General features: G+C 51.7%; 1 protein-coding gene across 1 annotated transcript in view; it reads right to left on the reverse strand.

Moving 5' to 3' along the window:
• The window catches only part of LOC133350807 (cAMP-specific 3',5'-cyclic phosphodiesterase 4D-like), a 51,384-nt gene extending 34,812 nt beyond the window's left edge, over positions 1–16,572 (reverse strand). The window contains exon 1 of the mRNA XM_061565559.1: positions 15,710–16,572. Within this exon, the coding sequence (XP_061421543.1) occupies positions 15,710–15,777 (68 nt within the window). The 5' untranslated portion in view covers positions 15,778–16,572. The remainder of the gene's footprint in view (positions 1–15,709) is intronic.
• Between the last annotated feature and the right edge of the window lie 1,111 nt (positions 16,573–17,683).

The raw sequence follows: 17,683 nt of genomic DNA on the forward strand, positions 1-17,683 counted from the left end.
GGTAAGGCCCACTGAGCTATATAGCTATTTTTCAAAAGCAACCTGCCCACAAATGATGGCTCAACAAAGTGGCTTAAAACGTGGAAACGTATAGCAACCAAATCCTCTAAAGACATGTTTCTAAACGTGGAGGGAAAAACTGGAGGACCCGGAGAAAAATCCACGCCAATTACTTGCCCCCCCCCCACCACCAGAGAAATCTGCATTTGCCACCACTGTTATCGGGCCCACCAAAGGAGACGAGGGCCACCCAATGCTCACGTGAGCAGGGCAACACGAGGACTTGCTTATCCAGAAATGTCAGCGGTTTACTCAGAAACACCTCAGTCTCAGGAATCTATTCCCAGGACAGTGCTGCTAGATTGGGATGTTGGGTCATAAATCCCATTAACCCAGAGAAGCCCCCACCAATCTGTGGGGTTGACTCGGCACCGCCATCTCCTGGCCAACTTCCAGCCTCGCTCCTACAACACCTGGCAAGCCCCAGGTGGCCACCCAACGGGCTCAACCTTCCTGAGCTTCCGAAAACGGCGACTTAGTCACAAACACACTGTACGGAACTGGACTGATACTTGTAGTATTGTGACGTCACTTCCAGCATCGCACACCCCCTGACAGCCCGTCTTCCCAATGTGACAGACCACAATCACCACCACGTAACGCCACTCTTACCACTCACCAACAACACTCTTACCACGACCAACACCACTCACCAACATCATTATTACCACGACCATCATCACTATACAACACCATCACAACCACTTGAACATCTCTTGAGCACAATTACCATTACCAACATCACAATTTCACGACCAACACCATGCACCACCAACACCACCATCAATATACAGCACCATCAATAATACAACGATCACCATACATCACAATCATCACCACCACATTACTCCACACCATCACTTTATACTACCAACAGTACTATCATCATCACTACTATCACCATTACGTCACTCTACATTCACCACCATCACTAACCATCACCACCATCAACGCTACCACAAGCATGCGGTCGCCTGCACAAGCAATGGCGTCACTCGCGTCGCCTGGGGCAACAGCGTCGCCCTGGTAACCGCGTGCGCACGTGTGCGTCCAATTACACCCCTCCCCCACGCGCGGCGTCGCCTTGGCGACCGGGGGGCGGGGCGAGGGAATGGGGGGGCATCGACACACACAGACACACATGGACACAGACACACAGAGAGGGGACACACACACACAGAGGGGACACACACAGACACACATGGACACAGACACACAGAGAGGGGACACACACACACAGAGGGGACACACACAGACACACATGGACACAGACACACAGAGAGGGGACACACACACACAGAGGGGACACACACAGACACACATGGACACAGACACACAGAGAGGGGACACACACACACAGAGGGGACACACACAGACACACATGGACACAGACACACAGAGAGGGGACACACACACACAGAGGGGACACACACAGACACACATGGACACAGACACACAGAGAGGGGACACACACACACAGAGGGGACACACACAGACACACATGGACACAGACACACAGAGAGGGGACACACACACAGAGGGGACACACACAGACACACATGGACACAGACACACAGAGAGGGGACACACACACACAGAGGGGACACACACAGACACACATGGACACAGACACACAGAGAGGGGACACACACAGACACACACAGAGAGGGGACACACACAGACACACATGGACACAGACACACACAGAGGGGACACACACAGACACACATGGACACAGACACACAGAGAGGGGACACACACAGACACACACAGAGAGGGGGGACACACAGACACACATGGACACAGACACACAGAGAGGGGACACACACAGACACACACAGAGAGGGGACACACACAGACACACATGGATACAGACACACAGAGAGGAGACACACACAGACACACAGACACACACAGACACATACAGACACATACACAGAGAGGAGACACACACAGATACACACACGGACATACACACAGAGAGGACACACACAGACACAGAGATGACACACACAGACACACAGACACAGAGAGGGGACAGGCACACATGGACACAGACACACATACACAGAGAGGGGACACACACAGACATACACAGAGAGGGGACACACAGACACACACACACAGAGGAGACAAACACAGAGCCATACAGGGACACACACAGACAGGGGACAGACACACACACAAAGACGCAGAGACACCAACAGACATACAGAGACACAGACATACACACAGAAATACAATGACATAGAGACAACACACACACAGACAAAAACACACATGGAGATACAGAGACACACACGGACACACCCACAGAAACAAAGACAAGAACACACGCGGGGAGACAAAGACACAGAGACAACCTCAGAGACACAAAGACAAAGATCCCCCGTATAGCCTGAACAGACTGTTGGGGCAAGTGCTGTTAGTGAGCACCTATGAAGGGCCGGAACGGCACACGAGGGGGTGGGTGGCCAACACTACGCCATGCCGCCTTTGTCTCCCCTAGTGGCGATGTTTATACAACACACTGGGTACTCATTTGAGGCTGAGTCGACCTAGGGGAGGACCAGGACCGGTTCAGAAAATCGTCACCGGCGTTGGTGGCCGTGAGCGGGAATGGCGAACTGCAGGCAGGGGGCACCACGGCGCCGTGAGCGCCGTGCATTGAGAGGAGCTCGAGGATGAAGGAGGAGGAGGAGGCGGTGACGTCGTTCTCAAGAGCAGCGGTGCCCGCGCGTGAGCCGCGCGCTCTGCACGACGCGAATCGCTTCTCGCCTCGTCAATCACAGAGATGGGGGGTGGGGGGTGATGGGGGCACTCGTCATTAGCGCCGAGGCGGTGCAGCAAGTAGGACCGCCGATCGTCACCGCTCACTCCCGTGTCGTCGTCCAGCACCGTGCGTTACACCGCCGCCGTCTGTGGCCACGCACGGCGGGGACCCGCCCACAGGGGGCTCCGTGCGGCTCACAGAGGCTCACTGAAGCTGCATGAGGCTCGCTGTGGCTCACTGAGGCTCGGTGTGGCCGAGTAAAACTCGGTGAGATTTGGTGAGGCTGCATGAGGCTGCATGAGGCTGGGTGTGGCTCAGCGAGTCACAGCGAGGCTCCACTTTGTACCACGTCACTTCTGCTTCTTCATTCGCTCGGCTCCACTTTGGAATTTGCTCCCATCGTATCTGCTCTCCTAAGCTTTTATAATAATAACCTTGATCAATTCTTAACATTTGCCGCACTTATGTATTACAACTTTGATAGTGCCGCTTGTTTCTGGCCGCTTGACAGTTTAGGCCTGAAGGCAAATAGGTAAAGGAACGCAGCTTGCGAATTCTGCATCGCCACGGCAGATTGGGCTCCGCGGTGGCCAGCAGATGGCAGCGCGGCGGTGGATGCCTGGGTGGATCTTGGCGAGCCTGGGTGGATCTTTGCGAGCCTGGGTGGATCTTTGCGAGCCTGGGTGGATCTTGGCGAGCCTGGGTGGATCTTTGCGAGCCTGGGTGGATCTTGGCAAGCCTGGGTGGATCTTTGCGAGCCTGGGTGGATCTTTGCGAGCCTGGGTGGATCTTGGCGAGCCTGGGTGGATCTTGGCGAGCCTGGGTGGATCTTGGCGAGCCTGGGTGGATCTTGGCGAGCCTGGGTGGATCTTTGTGAGCCTGGGTGGATCTTTGTGAGCCTGGGTGGATCTTGGCGAGCCTGGGTGGATCTTTGTGAGCCTGGGTGGATCTTTGTGAGCCTGGGTGGATCTTTGTGAGCCAGGGTGGATCTTTGCGAGCCTGGGTGGATCTTTGTGAGCCTGGGTGGATCTTTGCGAGCCTGGGTGGATCTTTGCGAGCCTGGGTGGATCTTGGCGAGCCTGGGTGGATCTTTGTGAGCCAGGGTGGATCTTTGCGAGCCTGGGTGGATCTTTGCGAGCCAGGGTGGATCTTTGCGAGCCTGGGTGGATCTTTGCGAGCCTGGGTGAATCTTGGCGAGCCTGGGTGGATCTTGGCGCAGCCTGGGGTGTCGCCCCCTCGGACGCGAGGGAGTGTTTACAGTTAATTAGCTTTCTTCCCCACGGCCACGTGAAGCCAAACCTCACATTCACTGCATTGAACAAACATCACCAGTGCAGCAGGGCCCTCCTGAAAAATAAACCTGTCTTGAGACTTCACGAGGCATCCCTGAGTGAATACAGGTCACTGCCGTGCTCATACCACATTTGAAAACAAGTTTCACACGCTGGTTTCCTGCCTGGATTCCTGCCTGGATTCCTGTCTGGCTGTCGCGCGAGTGAATGCACGTGCTGGTGACGTCACTGCGCACATCAGCGTAATGACGTCACCCTGCGCCCCACAGCGTTGAGTCCGGTTCGTACGTCACGCCTCCCCCCCATCCAGCCACCCTCCACCCGGACGTGTGTCCCACGCAAATGTATGCGATACGCTATCATACTCTCATATTACTCGCCCTTTGCCCGTCCAAGGACGGGTGTATTTCAGTAAATCTAAAACTTGCAAGCGAAAAGCAGACCGCGACGTGATATTCATTGCATCAATTCGTGTGCAATTTATAAGGCCGCGGTGACACAGACTTATTTTATTTAAAGGTTATAATCCATTGTTCATCACGACGTCCTTTTTACTTCTATGTCTCAACAGCGTTACGGAAATCGCGTGACGCCTTTGTAGTGAGGGCTGTAAGTTGACGCCATGTGGAGTGACGTCACCCGCTAATTAATATTAATGAATGGGGTGTCCATTTGAAAGACGTCACCTCTTCATGATTATTAATGAGGGGGCTGTTCGATGTGGAGTGACGTCACCTACTCATGATTATTGAGGGTGGGGTGCTACATGCAGAGTGACGTCACCCACTCATGATTATTCATGAGGGGGGGTCCATGTTGAGGGCGTCACCTGTTCATGAGCATAGATGAGGGGGGCTGGCCGACGTGGAGTGACGTCGCGCGCGGGACACACAGACATTCTTGGCTCATTACAGTAGTAAGTGCTATATTGAACACAAGTTTTGCTGGCTGGCTGGACAGATTGAGAGTTGGACAGACGGACGCGTCCAATGCGCGGGCTGCTATATATGATTGCTATTTTCAATGGGGCTTGCCTGTAAATGTTTGGAAGAGGCAGGGTAGGGATCAAGTAACTGATACAGTATTAATGTACTTGAGTTAGCAGAGACCTGAGACCCTACTTGGTCGCATCGCTGACACCTCGCGGAGCCAGCCCGGCACCAGGTGGGGGCTCGGTGACACGGCCACACAGGCAGCTTCGCACCAACAGCGGCCTGATAGCCATGGGCAGTGACGAGGAGGGGGGGGGGAAATCGGTCACTTATATAACAAGCTGTTCATCAACCCATTGCTGTTCATTAGTAGAAACTTCCAGCAGATGATTATCAGAATAATGCAAAATAGCCGAAGATCAGGCCTAGACACGAACTTTCGGACAAGGCGGGTAAAATAGATTGTTTTGGATTATTCTGAAAAGAGAAGTGACATCACTTGTGCTCGCTTACTGCAAAAAAATGGGCAACGTAGCAACGAGTCACTCTTGTGAGCCCACAGACCAGTATACAGAAACACCACTGTGTGAATAAATAGAAACTCCCGTGTAAATACACATACTGCCCTGTAAATATATTCCGTCATGTAAATTATACAAAAAGGATACAATATTTCCCTTTAAAATCCTAAACCATCCCAAACCAACACCATCTTCGCACCTAAAAAAGTGAACACCAATTCACCATAAAGGTGCCCAAACTCATTGGAACTCAGAAGCTAAGGAGCGTCGAGGCTGGTTAGTACTTGGATGGGTTAGTACTTGGATGGGTGACCACCAGGGCCTGGACATGATCGCACTGTATAAAGGTAGTCCCCGAGTTACGATGGCCCGACTTACGATATTTCGATCTTACGATGGCGATAGCGATACGACAAAATTGTAAAATATTTTACATTTCGCGCGGCAGGCAAACGCAGCGGCGTATGAGGTACGATGCTGTACTTCATCATCGCCATCCTCCTCTTCGGACAACTAAGTTAATGTGGCCATCAACAACCTAACATCGTTCAAGTGTGCAGACGACGGACAGAATCTTAGTGAGTACAGTACAATATGATACGTTACGATACGTTCAATGCATGTATGATACGTAGCTTTAGCGATTTCATTTTATGGTTACCACGATACGATACGTTCAATGCATGTTAAAAGTTTTTTTTTATAGCAGATAGGATTGTTTCCTGAAAAAACTTTCTATTAAATTGCAGTTCATATAGGTAGGCTAAGAATTTACCTTGTTTTTTACTCTAAATTTTACTGTGCAATACAGTATTGTAATTAATAAATACATACAGTATATAGTTTATACAGTACGGTACTGTAAATTGCTCTGTTTTGCTAAATTATCACCATTCTTTAAGACTCCTGGGTAGGCTAGGCCATCTTCGACTTACGATGGGGTCGTCGTAACGCATCTCCATCGTAAGTAGAGGACTACCTGTATATATTTCAAGTATACATGTGTGTATATACCACCCCACACCTCGGATTAGCACGGTTGCCTACGTATGGTTTTCCCCAGGTTCTCCGGTTTCCTCCTCATGCCACCCACCCATTAAAGACTTTGGCCAACATTTCAATGCAGGCCTCTCATGAACCGACTCGTGGTGCGGAAGGACTGCCCCTTACGATAACCACATGGCTTCCTGTGTGCGTCCTCGGTCCAGATTAATCAGAGTGCAATCCACATGTGCAACAACGCAACGTCGAAATAGAGTTGCGAGTTGTGGATGCAAAGTCCAGTTTTTAAAATGTTTTTTTCTGGCAAGCGGGGGTGGCGCAGTGGTACAACTCGCGCATCACAGCTAGAAAGGGCCCGGGTTCAATTTGTGACTGGTGTCCTTTCTTTGTGGAGTTTGCACGTTTTCCCCCCTGTTCTGCATGGGCTAAGGGTCCTATGGTTTCCTCCCATAGCTAAAATAACCATAGAATGTCACCGGGATTGGTCACAACATCCCAATGCTGAACAATTACCTTCAAGTTATTCGACTGGGATTACACACAACGGTGACAACGCCCTCCCCTCCTATGAAAATGTGGATCATTGAGACTCAGTGAGGCTTTCCTGGGTAAACAAGTGTAATGTTAATGATAAAAAATGCCTCTGCACTGCAGGCAAATCGAGTAATGTAAGCAATATACAAGTACACACTCTGGGCAGAAACGCTGTGATAGAGGAGCTGCTCTGTGTAACTACAGCTCCGGTGGCACTATCTTTATCAGTTCAAGGGGCCGTCTTGGTTGATAAAGTTGGTGGTGAGATGTTAACTTCCTCGCTTGGTATACCGGAGATTGTGGGTTCGATCGCGACTCTGACGCCTGCATGTTGGTGTTTGCGTGTTCTCCCCATGGTTGCGTGGATTCTTTCTCCGGGTCCCTCCACATTTAGACCATGCGTTTATATTACATGGCTGCTATACATTTCCGCATGATAAGCTACTTCATTGAGCTATCATTTGTGGACAGGTCGCTTCTAAAAAGAGCTGTATATCTCAGTAGGCCTTACCGGGTAAAATAAAAATGGTTTACAATTTTTTTTTATACGACTGTAATTTCATCAAGTTCCAATAGCACCATATGTAAGCTTCAGTATTTGATAAAACTTTATAAAACTAAGATGAGAGTGGGTGTGGACGGGTCATTGTAAAATAGTTTACCACTTTTAGTATTCGTGCTATCATTCTCAAGTCACATGGCTATCATCACGATGGAAGGCGCCGCTATGTTTCACAGACAGTGTCAAGTAGTATCACAGTAGGGAGAGATGATTGCTGCTGTCTGTAATCGCAATTGAGTAATTTGCAGATGTTTTTTAAATTTGGCAAATTTTCATCGTGACGCCAGCCCACAATGGCCTCCTCTTTTCGAATTATCTTATGGGATGTTTAACTTCCACTGGGAATTTTTAAGACAAGCAGCATTAATAACCATGGAGGTCGGGCAGATTCGAACGGTGAAACTCTGCAACAAGCGGCGAACGCACTACACCGCTGGGTCGCGTCACTGCTGCAAGCGGCTGGTGGACAGGGCTGCTGATCGAACAGTAAAACTGCAAGTCGGATGGAGGTGGGGGTGATCAAGGTGAACAAGTGGACGTGAAGTCGAAGTCACGACACCAACGGCTTTAGCCAAGATGACCTCTTGACCCTGGCTGAGGCTAACGCAGCACACACCGGGGGGTGGTGGTCAGAACCACACGTGCCTCGTGATTTCACCACGACGACATCCTCTTCCGCTCTTTCATCTCAGGGCGAAGTGACGAAGGACACCCAGAATAGTTTCGGAGACCAATTGCTCGCGTGTTATGCACAACAGCATAAGAAGCCACCCTGAATCACTGCGATCACTGCGCTCCACTGCATAAAAGCTCTGCACGTGCAGCGCAGTGTCAACGCGCGTCACAGCAAGTAGGGCCTGGGTTTGATTCCCAATTTAGGCGCCTATCTGTGTGGCGTGTCTATGTTATTCCCCTGTTCTGCATGGGTTTCCTCCTGGTTCTCCAGATTCTTCCCACAGCTAAAACAAGCTTGGTAAACAAGCGCAAGAATAATGTACCTGCACATATGTTTACGCGATGCATATGCACCACTGGGCAATGAATATGAGAGCACATCAACTGTTGCACGTTTAAAGTCAACATTCAAGGTTAAGAGGTCATCACGGCCAACACGGCCAAAACCACCACTCCTCGTGTTGGCTTCCTGCTGCCAGGTGCCGTGACGGGGTTAAGCCGCCAGGACACCTCCAGGGTCTGTCCCGACGGAACCCGGCCGCTTGGCTTCCTTCAGCTCTTTGCTCTGGCCCTCAAAGTCTGAGTGCCCACTCTGATGCCCATCTCTTTTCTCCAAATAATAAATAATAATACACTTGTCTGTCTGTCTGTAACACACGGGGGGGGGGGGCGGGTGGGATAATAAAAACCGGTTCGGTCTCGGTGGGGGTTACGCGAGGCGGAGGGAAGGGGTTGATTGTGCCGAGGTGGAGAGGAGCCGATGATCTCAGAGACACTGCTGGGCTGTTGGGGAGAGAAGTACCGACGTCACAACATTTTGGGGTGAGGCTGTGAGGAAGAGAGGGGGGAAATGACGCCACAGGACGCGGAAGGGGCAAACAGGGGTTATGATGTCGCGAGACTTGCGGTGGTGAGGTGGAGGGGTGCGATAACGTCAAAGAGATGCCGGGGAGCTGAGGAGACTGGGTAATGGCGTCACGCGACACCGGTGAGGTGGAGAGGGATGATGTCGTGCAAGAATTTGGTTCTGAGGAGGCGTTGATGACGTCACGAGATGTATAAGGTGGTGAGGAGAGGTGAAATGATGTCACGCGACACTGGTGAGTTGGAGCAGAATGGGGTATGATGTCACGCGAGATTCCGGTGAATTGGTAAGAGGGGGTGACGTCACAAGACACGGGCGTGATGGGGAGAGAGGTTGATGACGTCACGCAGCACAGGTGAGGTGGAGGGTACCGCGTGATGACTTCAAGAGGCGTGGGAGTGGAAAACACTAATTGCATAAAAAAAGACGAATAATATTTAAACAAATAAAACGGAGCACCCGGACCAATCCCACGCGTGCGAGATGGCAACACTCGATCCCCTATACATGGAAAAGGAGAAGCCCAGTCTGCTGTGCTGCCTTCTGGAGAGCCAGCATACAGCATCTCCTCGACGCCCACGGGAACAGAGTTTTGCAACGTCTGTGCGATCCACCGACTCTCGCTGCCTCCACACTGCTGTATTACAGGCCGCGTGCGTAGCCACCACTGCCAGGCAGTAACTACCCAACCTCCAACCCAGCCAACTGCAACCACCTCTTCCCTGGGGCACCTACAACCGCGTTCCTGACAAAATCCATTCCCACCTTCAAGTTGCTTCCCCGTTCCTGCCATTACATTCCCAGAACTTTAAACATGCACAGACGTTCAGTTAGAAGATTATTGTTTTAAAGTCCAACTGCATTACCCGTAACACAGACATTACTTTTGTGGCAGCACCCATGTTATCAATAAGCAAGCCTGAGTCTGCTGATGAGACACTCAATATGGAAACCGGCCCAGAGTTCCCTTGTGTTCAACCAATACAGCTGACATTATGCACTCCCAGAATTCCGTGTGGCCAATGGGTAAAAAACAATATTTAATTATTTTATTTATCATTTACATTGTCAAAAAATGTAAATGTTCTATGCAGAAGGGCCATTGCCTGAAACGTCACCTTATATGATTCCTTGTAAGGGCACACAGTGTTATTGACAAACGTGTTGAGGGTTTTATTCACTGTGCTTGTGCACCCCTGCCAACATAGCAGCAGCATCACCAGATATAATCTGTTTTTTTTTTATGTGGACAGGCAGATGTGTGAAGGTGAACTTCCTTATTGCAAAATAAATTGTCTTCTACTCTCCCGAAGCGGTTTAGCCGTCCATCATAAACCGGCCACACAACCGCAATGCGTGTCCTCACCATAATCCCACAACCCCCTGCACTAGCCTCGAGACAACACAAACACACATCATCTACCGCCGCCGCCACCACCACCACCACCATCATCATCCACCCCATCACACTCGCACATCGCGGTGCCACCCACAACCAACGCGCTCGCGCCTCACCGCTGACCACTGCCATTGGGCTCGTTTGGGAATTGGGCCGATGCTTTGCCTAGGCTCTGAGCCAAAAGCTGCCAAAAGCTGCAATGCCTCTTCCAGAGAACTGGTGACGAATGATCCACAGAAGCCACCACATCTGCCAAGCGACTCAGCTGCTGCAGCTGGTGACGGACACGTCCCCCCACCTCCCCACTGGGTTGGAAGCGCGCAGTTGAACACCAACCCCCTGCTCAGCACCTGTCCATATCCCAAACCACGGAGACATGCCCGAATGTAGGCACAGGTGAGTTATGTTACCTGGAATAACGCAATCACAGCTGCCCGTTGCTTGCTGGTATTAGTCATAACAGTGCTAAATTAACGTGGCATTTAACAATTTTGTTCTGCTTTATTTGGTAATATCCTATTAACAAAACAATTTAACTGTCACTCTTCATTAAGGTCTTATCTTTTGATCGTCAAAGTGCGTACAATTTATTGCTATGATGACCTGCTGAGCCACAATACTCGAGAGCATGGCGGACATAGTCACACGCACACACAAACCTTCACACGCCAACTCTCCACATACATACACACACCAATAACAACAACAGCTGCCATTCGCCACGAAGTGGAGGTGACGTCAACACAGCGCTTGTGACAGGCTAGGTGCACGTTGAGGTCACGTGAAGAGTGCAAGGCTCGCTACCTGCAGGAGATCACGGGACAGACCCAAGTTCCATGGGTGAACTGACTGATATGACTGACAACACACATACTCTAACACACTCGCACCTTTGCAAATTCCCAAACACACAACAAAGACAAATATTCCCCATATAGCCTGAACAGAGTGTTGGGGCAAGTGCTGTAAGCGATCACGTATGAAGGCCGGCAAGGCACACGAGGGGGTTGGTGGTCAACACCACGCCCGGCCGCCTTTGTCTCCTCAGTGGTGATGTTTACACACCACACCAGGTACTCATTTGAGGCTGAGCCAATCTAGGGGAGGCCCAGGACCGGTGCAGAAAATCGTCACCGGTGTTGGCCGTAAGCTGGAATCGAACTCGGGCCGCCGGGTTCATAGCGCAACGCGCCAACAGCGCCGCCATCGCTCCCCACAAACACACAAACTCTCTCTCTCTAACACACTCTTACATCTTTGCAAACTCTCCGTCACACACACAAATTCCCCTCGCACACATTCACACCTCTCTCACACTCACGCAGTGACGCTGCCTGGCGTGCTACCATCACGCAGTGCTGCTGCATGACGACACTTCTGCAGAGGTGGTGTCTCACAGTCAAGATCAACACACGTCTACACACACCCCAGCAGCACCACAAACACAACGACCCAGACACACAGGTTCTCTCTCGCAATACAGGGCGCCACGGTGGCATGATGCTCACAACCTCGCCTGGTATACAGGAGGTGGTTGGTTTCATCCCGAGCCTGACACCTGCTGTATAGCTGGAGTTTGTGTGTTCTCCCCGTGGTTGCGTGGATTCTTCTCCACGTCCTCTGGTTGTTCCCTCCTACATTTAGAAACATGCGTTTAGAGTATTTCCACGTGATACGCCACGACGTTGAGCTATCAATAGTGATGGCCAGGTCGCTTCTGAAAAGGATCGATATAGCTCAGTGGGCCTTAGCTGGTAACATTAATAAAACAGTTTGTGGTGGCAGGACAAAGTGGGGGGCGATTGAGGAAATCCCCCCCCCCCTCCTCATGTAGACCTTGACAATTGGTATTGTATTAATATTCACCAGACAATACATTGAGGGAGTGTTGTATTTCCGTGGGGGGGGGGGGGGGCTCTATTTATAAATCTGTACATCTCAAGACTGCCCCCCCTCCTCTGCGGGACAGACCCGCCTGCCTCTCGCAAAACGATCACAAGCATCTGTGTGGAGAATATAAATAATAAGCAGACAATGTCTCCTTCATTATATACGAATCTCCAGAGCGGAGGAGGATATACATAATCTATTTAGCGATTTATATTCTCCACAACGATGCTGATGATTATAGTGACGTTTGTATTCTGTATAATTTTGCATCGAAATGAGACCCCCACACCTTAAATAAAGAGTCCTTTGCCTATAAACATCTGTCAGTTCACCAACTATTGGTTCAAGAAAGACTGACTCTGCTGATGACACACTGTAAGTGATCTTAAGGCCGTGCTGTTGATGGGTTGTGAAACACTTTTGCTGATGTGGAGAGATGGATATGCTCATGCACGAAGTTGTCATGAACGCCTGAGCCCTAAGGGGGTCTTTCCCATTACGCAGGCCCCATTTGTTCTTATTCGTTGTGTTTTCGTTTTCTCGCTGAGTTGAGTTCGTCAGAAAGACCCCAAATTACCCAATTGATGTTACACACATAGCAATAATCATCGCCCCCTGCTGGCAGGCCGATGCCGCTCGCAGGCCAGGTGCAGAGTCCTCTTGCGCCGGGCACAGGAGGGACGGCTATTAGTAGTCATTAGAAGGGCCATTGCCTTAACGTCACCGATTATAATTACGTGTCCTTCTAAGACCAATGTTAAAGATGAATGTGTAGATGTCTGTTGTTGTGCTTGTGCACCACTGCCAAGGCAGCAGAAACACCATCACCGAATATTTGCATAACCATAAACATGGTACAAACCGGTTTTTCTGATCATAGATAAATGTCTCGAGCACTAAACATAGGTTTTACACGTTTAAATGAGAGCTGAAGGTAGCTGCCACAGTGGTGTTAATGGTCAGCAGCACGCTGGACACGGAATGCTAAGGTCACCAGTTTCATTCATCCTCCCCCGCACCCAGCAGTATAAATGGAGTTCACCACAGTCCAGTCGGCAGGTAGCTTGCGATGGTGGTAGAGGTCAAGCAGAGGAGATGGAGAACTCTTCACACAGACACAAGACCCCCACCCCCCCCCCCAGATCTTCCCTTCCCGGATCCCCACAAACCTCTCACCTCGCTATGAGTGACAGGCCAATGAAGCCACACACACACAGAGACCACGCGTCTTCACAGCGCCACTCACACGATGCTCAACATTGTTGTGAGTAATGGGCGATGACTGCAATCGTCCAAGACAAAGATCCCACGTGTATCGCTTCATCAGACTCTTGGGGCAAGCGCTGTTAGCGAGCGAGCATCTGTGGAAGTCGGCACGGCACACGAGGGGGTGGATGGGTTGGTGGCCAGCACCACCCGACCGCCTTTGTCTCTCCAGTGGCGATGTTTCAACACCGTGAGCGGGAATCGAACAAGCGCGCTAACCGCTGCGCCACCGCCCGCCCCACAATCGTCCAAATACACAGGCACAGGTCAACGCAAGCTCTGCATCAGCCACATCACGGACCAGTGTGTGACGATGACGGCCATCAACAGCCGTGAGCCATCATTGATTCTGGGTTATGCCTCGCAATGATCTGCACCAAATTTACATAATTAAGACCGTCCACCAACCGAGAAGACACACGTTTGGCCCAGACGACCGTGGCCTAGCCCCGCAAAGTGAATTATGAGTTGTGCTGGCTGCAGGAAGATAGGTGCTAAGTACGGGTGAGGATGCCACCGCTTGCTGGAGAAATGACCACGACGAAGCCGCCTACGGCAGACGAGACGGGGGAGCGAGCCGCTGCGAGAGCGAAGCGCACACCCCCGGGTCTCTCACTCGGCAGCCCTCATCCTTCCCATGCTCCCCATGCCCCCCTCCACCTTGGCACGGGGTCCAACACTCACCCACAGCAAGCACACGAGAGTGTAGCAGTAGCAAGACTCACACCACACTTGTGCCATGCAGTATGTACACAGTACAATAGAGTAACTCACACTGTACAAGTGACACAGTACAGTAGAGTAACTCGCACTGTACAAGTGACAGTACAGTAACTCACACTGTACAAGTGACACAGCACAGTAGAGTAACTCGCACTGTACAAGTGACAGTACAGTAGAGCAACTCGCACTGTACAAGTGTCACAGCACAGTAGAGCAACTCGCACTGTACAAGAGTCACAGCACAGTAGAGCAACTCGCACTGTACAAGTGTCACAGTACAGTAGATTAACTCGCACTGTACAAGTGACACAGTACAGTAGAGTAACTCACACAGTACAAGTGACACAGTACAGTAGCGCAACTCACACTGTACAAGTGACAGTACAGTGGAGTAACTCGCACTGTACAAGTGACACAGTACAGTAGAGTAACTCGCACTGCCCAAGTGACACAGTACAGTAGAGTAACTCACACAGTACAGTGTACTGTGTGAGTGTACTGTGTGTGCAGTGTGAGTGTACTGTGTGTGTGTACTGTGAGTGTGTACTGTGAGTGTACTGTGTGAGTGTACTGTGTGTGTACTGAGTGTGCTGTGTGTGTACTGTGTGTTGTGGAAGTGTACATGTTTGTGCTGTGTAAGTGTACTGTGTACTGTGTGAGTGTACTGTGTGTGTACTGTGTTGTGTATGTGTACTGTGTGTGCTGTGTGAGTACTGTGTGTACTGTGTGAGTGTGAGTACTGAGTGTGCTGTGTGTACTGTGTGAGTGTACTGTGTACTGTGTGTGCTGCGTGAGTGTACTGTGTGCTGCGTGAGTGTACTGTGTACTGTGCGTGTGTACCGAGTGTACTGTGTGTACTGAGTGAGTGTTCTGTGTGTACTGTGTGAGTATGCTGTGTGTACTGAGTGTACTGTGTGTGTGTACTGTGTGAGTGTACTGTGTGAGTGTACTGTGTGTGTGTACCGAGTGTACTGTGTGGGTGTACTGTGTGTACTGTCAGTGTATTGTGTGTGCTGTGGGTGTACTGTGTGTGTGCTGTGTGAGTGTACTGTGTTCTGTGTGAGTGTACTGTGTGTACTGTGTGTTGTGTAAGTGTACTGTGTATACTGTGTGTGTGTACTGTGTGTGCTGTGTGTGTGTACTGTGTGTACCGAGTGTGCTGTTGGTGGTGGCTACGCGCAGAGGGAGCGAGCGAGGAGGGAGAGGAGGCCTCACCATATCCACGAGTGACGCCGGTAGGGAAAATGGCTCTCGCTCATCATTCTCAAGTCCTCCCTCTTCATGGCCCTCGCCTCCCCCCTCCTCCTCCTCCGGCGAAGAGGAAGAAGAAGAAGGAGAAGAAGAGGCGCCGGCTCCGTCCCTGGCGGGGGGCGTTAGGCCGGCCGCAGGGCGCGATCTCCCGGCCACGCCACCACCGCCACCCCCGCCCCCCCCACGCCGCCGCCAGCGCCGCCGCCGCCGCTCTGCCGCGTCCCTCCCGCACCGCCGCCTCCCGCGGTCAATGCCGCGGCCATGGCCATTGACAGCGCTCGCTCCCGGGGACGGTGGTGGTGGGGGATGGTGGTGGTGATGATGATGGTGGTGATGGTGGTGGTGGGGGATGGTGGTGGTGATGATGGTGGTGGTGGGGGATGATGCAGCAGACGATGTCGCGCGCGATGTGCACGGGCGCGTGCGTGCTCTGCGCGCGCGTGCGAGGCCCGTGTGTGTGTCAGTGTGTGTCTGTGTGTGTGTGTCTGTGTGAGTGTGTGTGTCAGTGTGTGTTTGTCTGTGTGTGTGTCAGTGTGTGTGTCAGTGTGTCTGTGTGTGCCTGTCAGTGAGTGTGTGTGGGTGCGTATGTCAGTGTGTGTCTCTCAGTGTGTGTGAGCGTGTGTCTGTGTGTGTGTCAGTGTGTCTGTGCCTGTCAGTGAGTGTGTGTGGGTGCGTGTGTCAGCGTGTGTCTGTGTGTGAGCGGTATGTGTGTGAGTGCGAGTGTAAACGTGTGTGATTTCGTGTGAGCGTGTGCCAGTGTGCGCGTGTATGGGGTAGGAGTGATAGCGTGTGGGTCTGTGCGAGCGTGTGTGAGCGTGTGCATGAGTGAGCCAGCTTGTCTGTGCGAGCGTGAATGGATGTGTGTCAGTGTGTGTGTGTCAGTGTGTGTGTGTCAGTGTGTGTGTCAGCGTGCGTGTGCCAGTGTGTGTGTGTCAGTGTGTGTGTCAGTGTGTGTGTCAGTGAGTGTGTGTGTGTCAGTGTGTGTGTCAGTGAGTGTGTGTGTGTCAGTGAGTGTGCGCGGTCACACGGGCCCGGCCACGCGAGTTAAGATTCCCGTTCACGGCCAACACCGGTGACGATAATTATCTGAACCCGTCCTAGGCTTAACCTAGTTCGACTCAGCCTCAAATGAGTACCTGGTGCAGTGAGTAAACATCGACACTGGGGAGACAAAGGCGGCCGGGCGTGGTGCTGGCCACCCACCCCCTCGTGTGCCGTGGCCGGCCTTCATAGTTGCTCGTTAACGGCACTTGCCCCAATAGTTTGTGTAAGGCTACACAGGGGACCTTTGTCTTGTGCTTGTTGTGCGTGTGTGCGTGTGGGAATGCGTTTGCGTATGGGGGAATGTGCATGAGTGCGTGCGTGTTAATGCGTGCGTGTGTTAATGCGTGCGTGTGTTAATGCGTGCGTGTTAATGCGTGTGTTAATGGGTGCGCGCGTGTGTGTTAATGGGTGCGCGTGTGTGTGTTAATGGGTGTGTGTGTTAATGCGTGCGTGATCATTCTGAGCATAATCGATATTGGGGTGGGAGGCACTCGTTGTGTTCCCGGGCAGCCGTCTCCGATAAACGAGTACCGCCCCATGTAGTGGTGATGATGATGGGCTGAGTCAAGAACCAAACCAGGATTTGAACTCGCAACCCTTCCGACTGCTACCTTCTAAAAACGATGCTGCTGATGAGTGTGGAGTGGCTGGATGCATCGGCAGCACCAGCAGCCGCCCTCGGAACAGGCGGAAGGCAGTCAGTGACAGCTCGGCACGGGGAAGCCCTCCTGCCCGCCACACTCCCATCCACCCGCTCTCGCCTGTCAGTGCAACGCGACCGCCAATCCCCCCCCCGGCAATCCCGAGACCGCGCGACCCCGACACGGACACGTCCGATGGACGCCAGGCGCAGTGATAGCACTCTTGCCTCACAGCGAGAATTCCATGGGCTTG

This window comes from Lethenteron reissneri, chromosome 4 (genome assembly GCF_015708825.2).
Source record: "Lethenteron reissneri isolate LAM-NWPU_2019-01 chromosome 4, ASM1570882v1, whole genome shotgun sequence".
NCBI classification, from domain to species: domain Eukaryota; kingdom Metazoa; phylum Chordata; class Hyperoartia; order Petromyzontiformes; family Petromyzontidae; genus Lethenteron; species Lethenteron reissneri.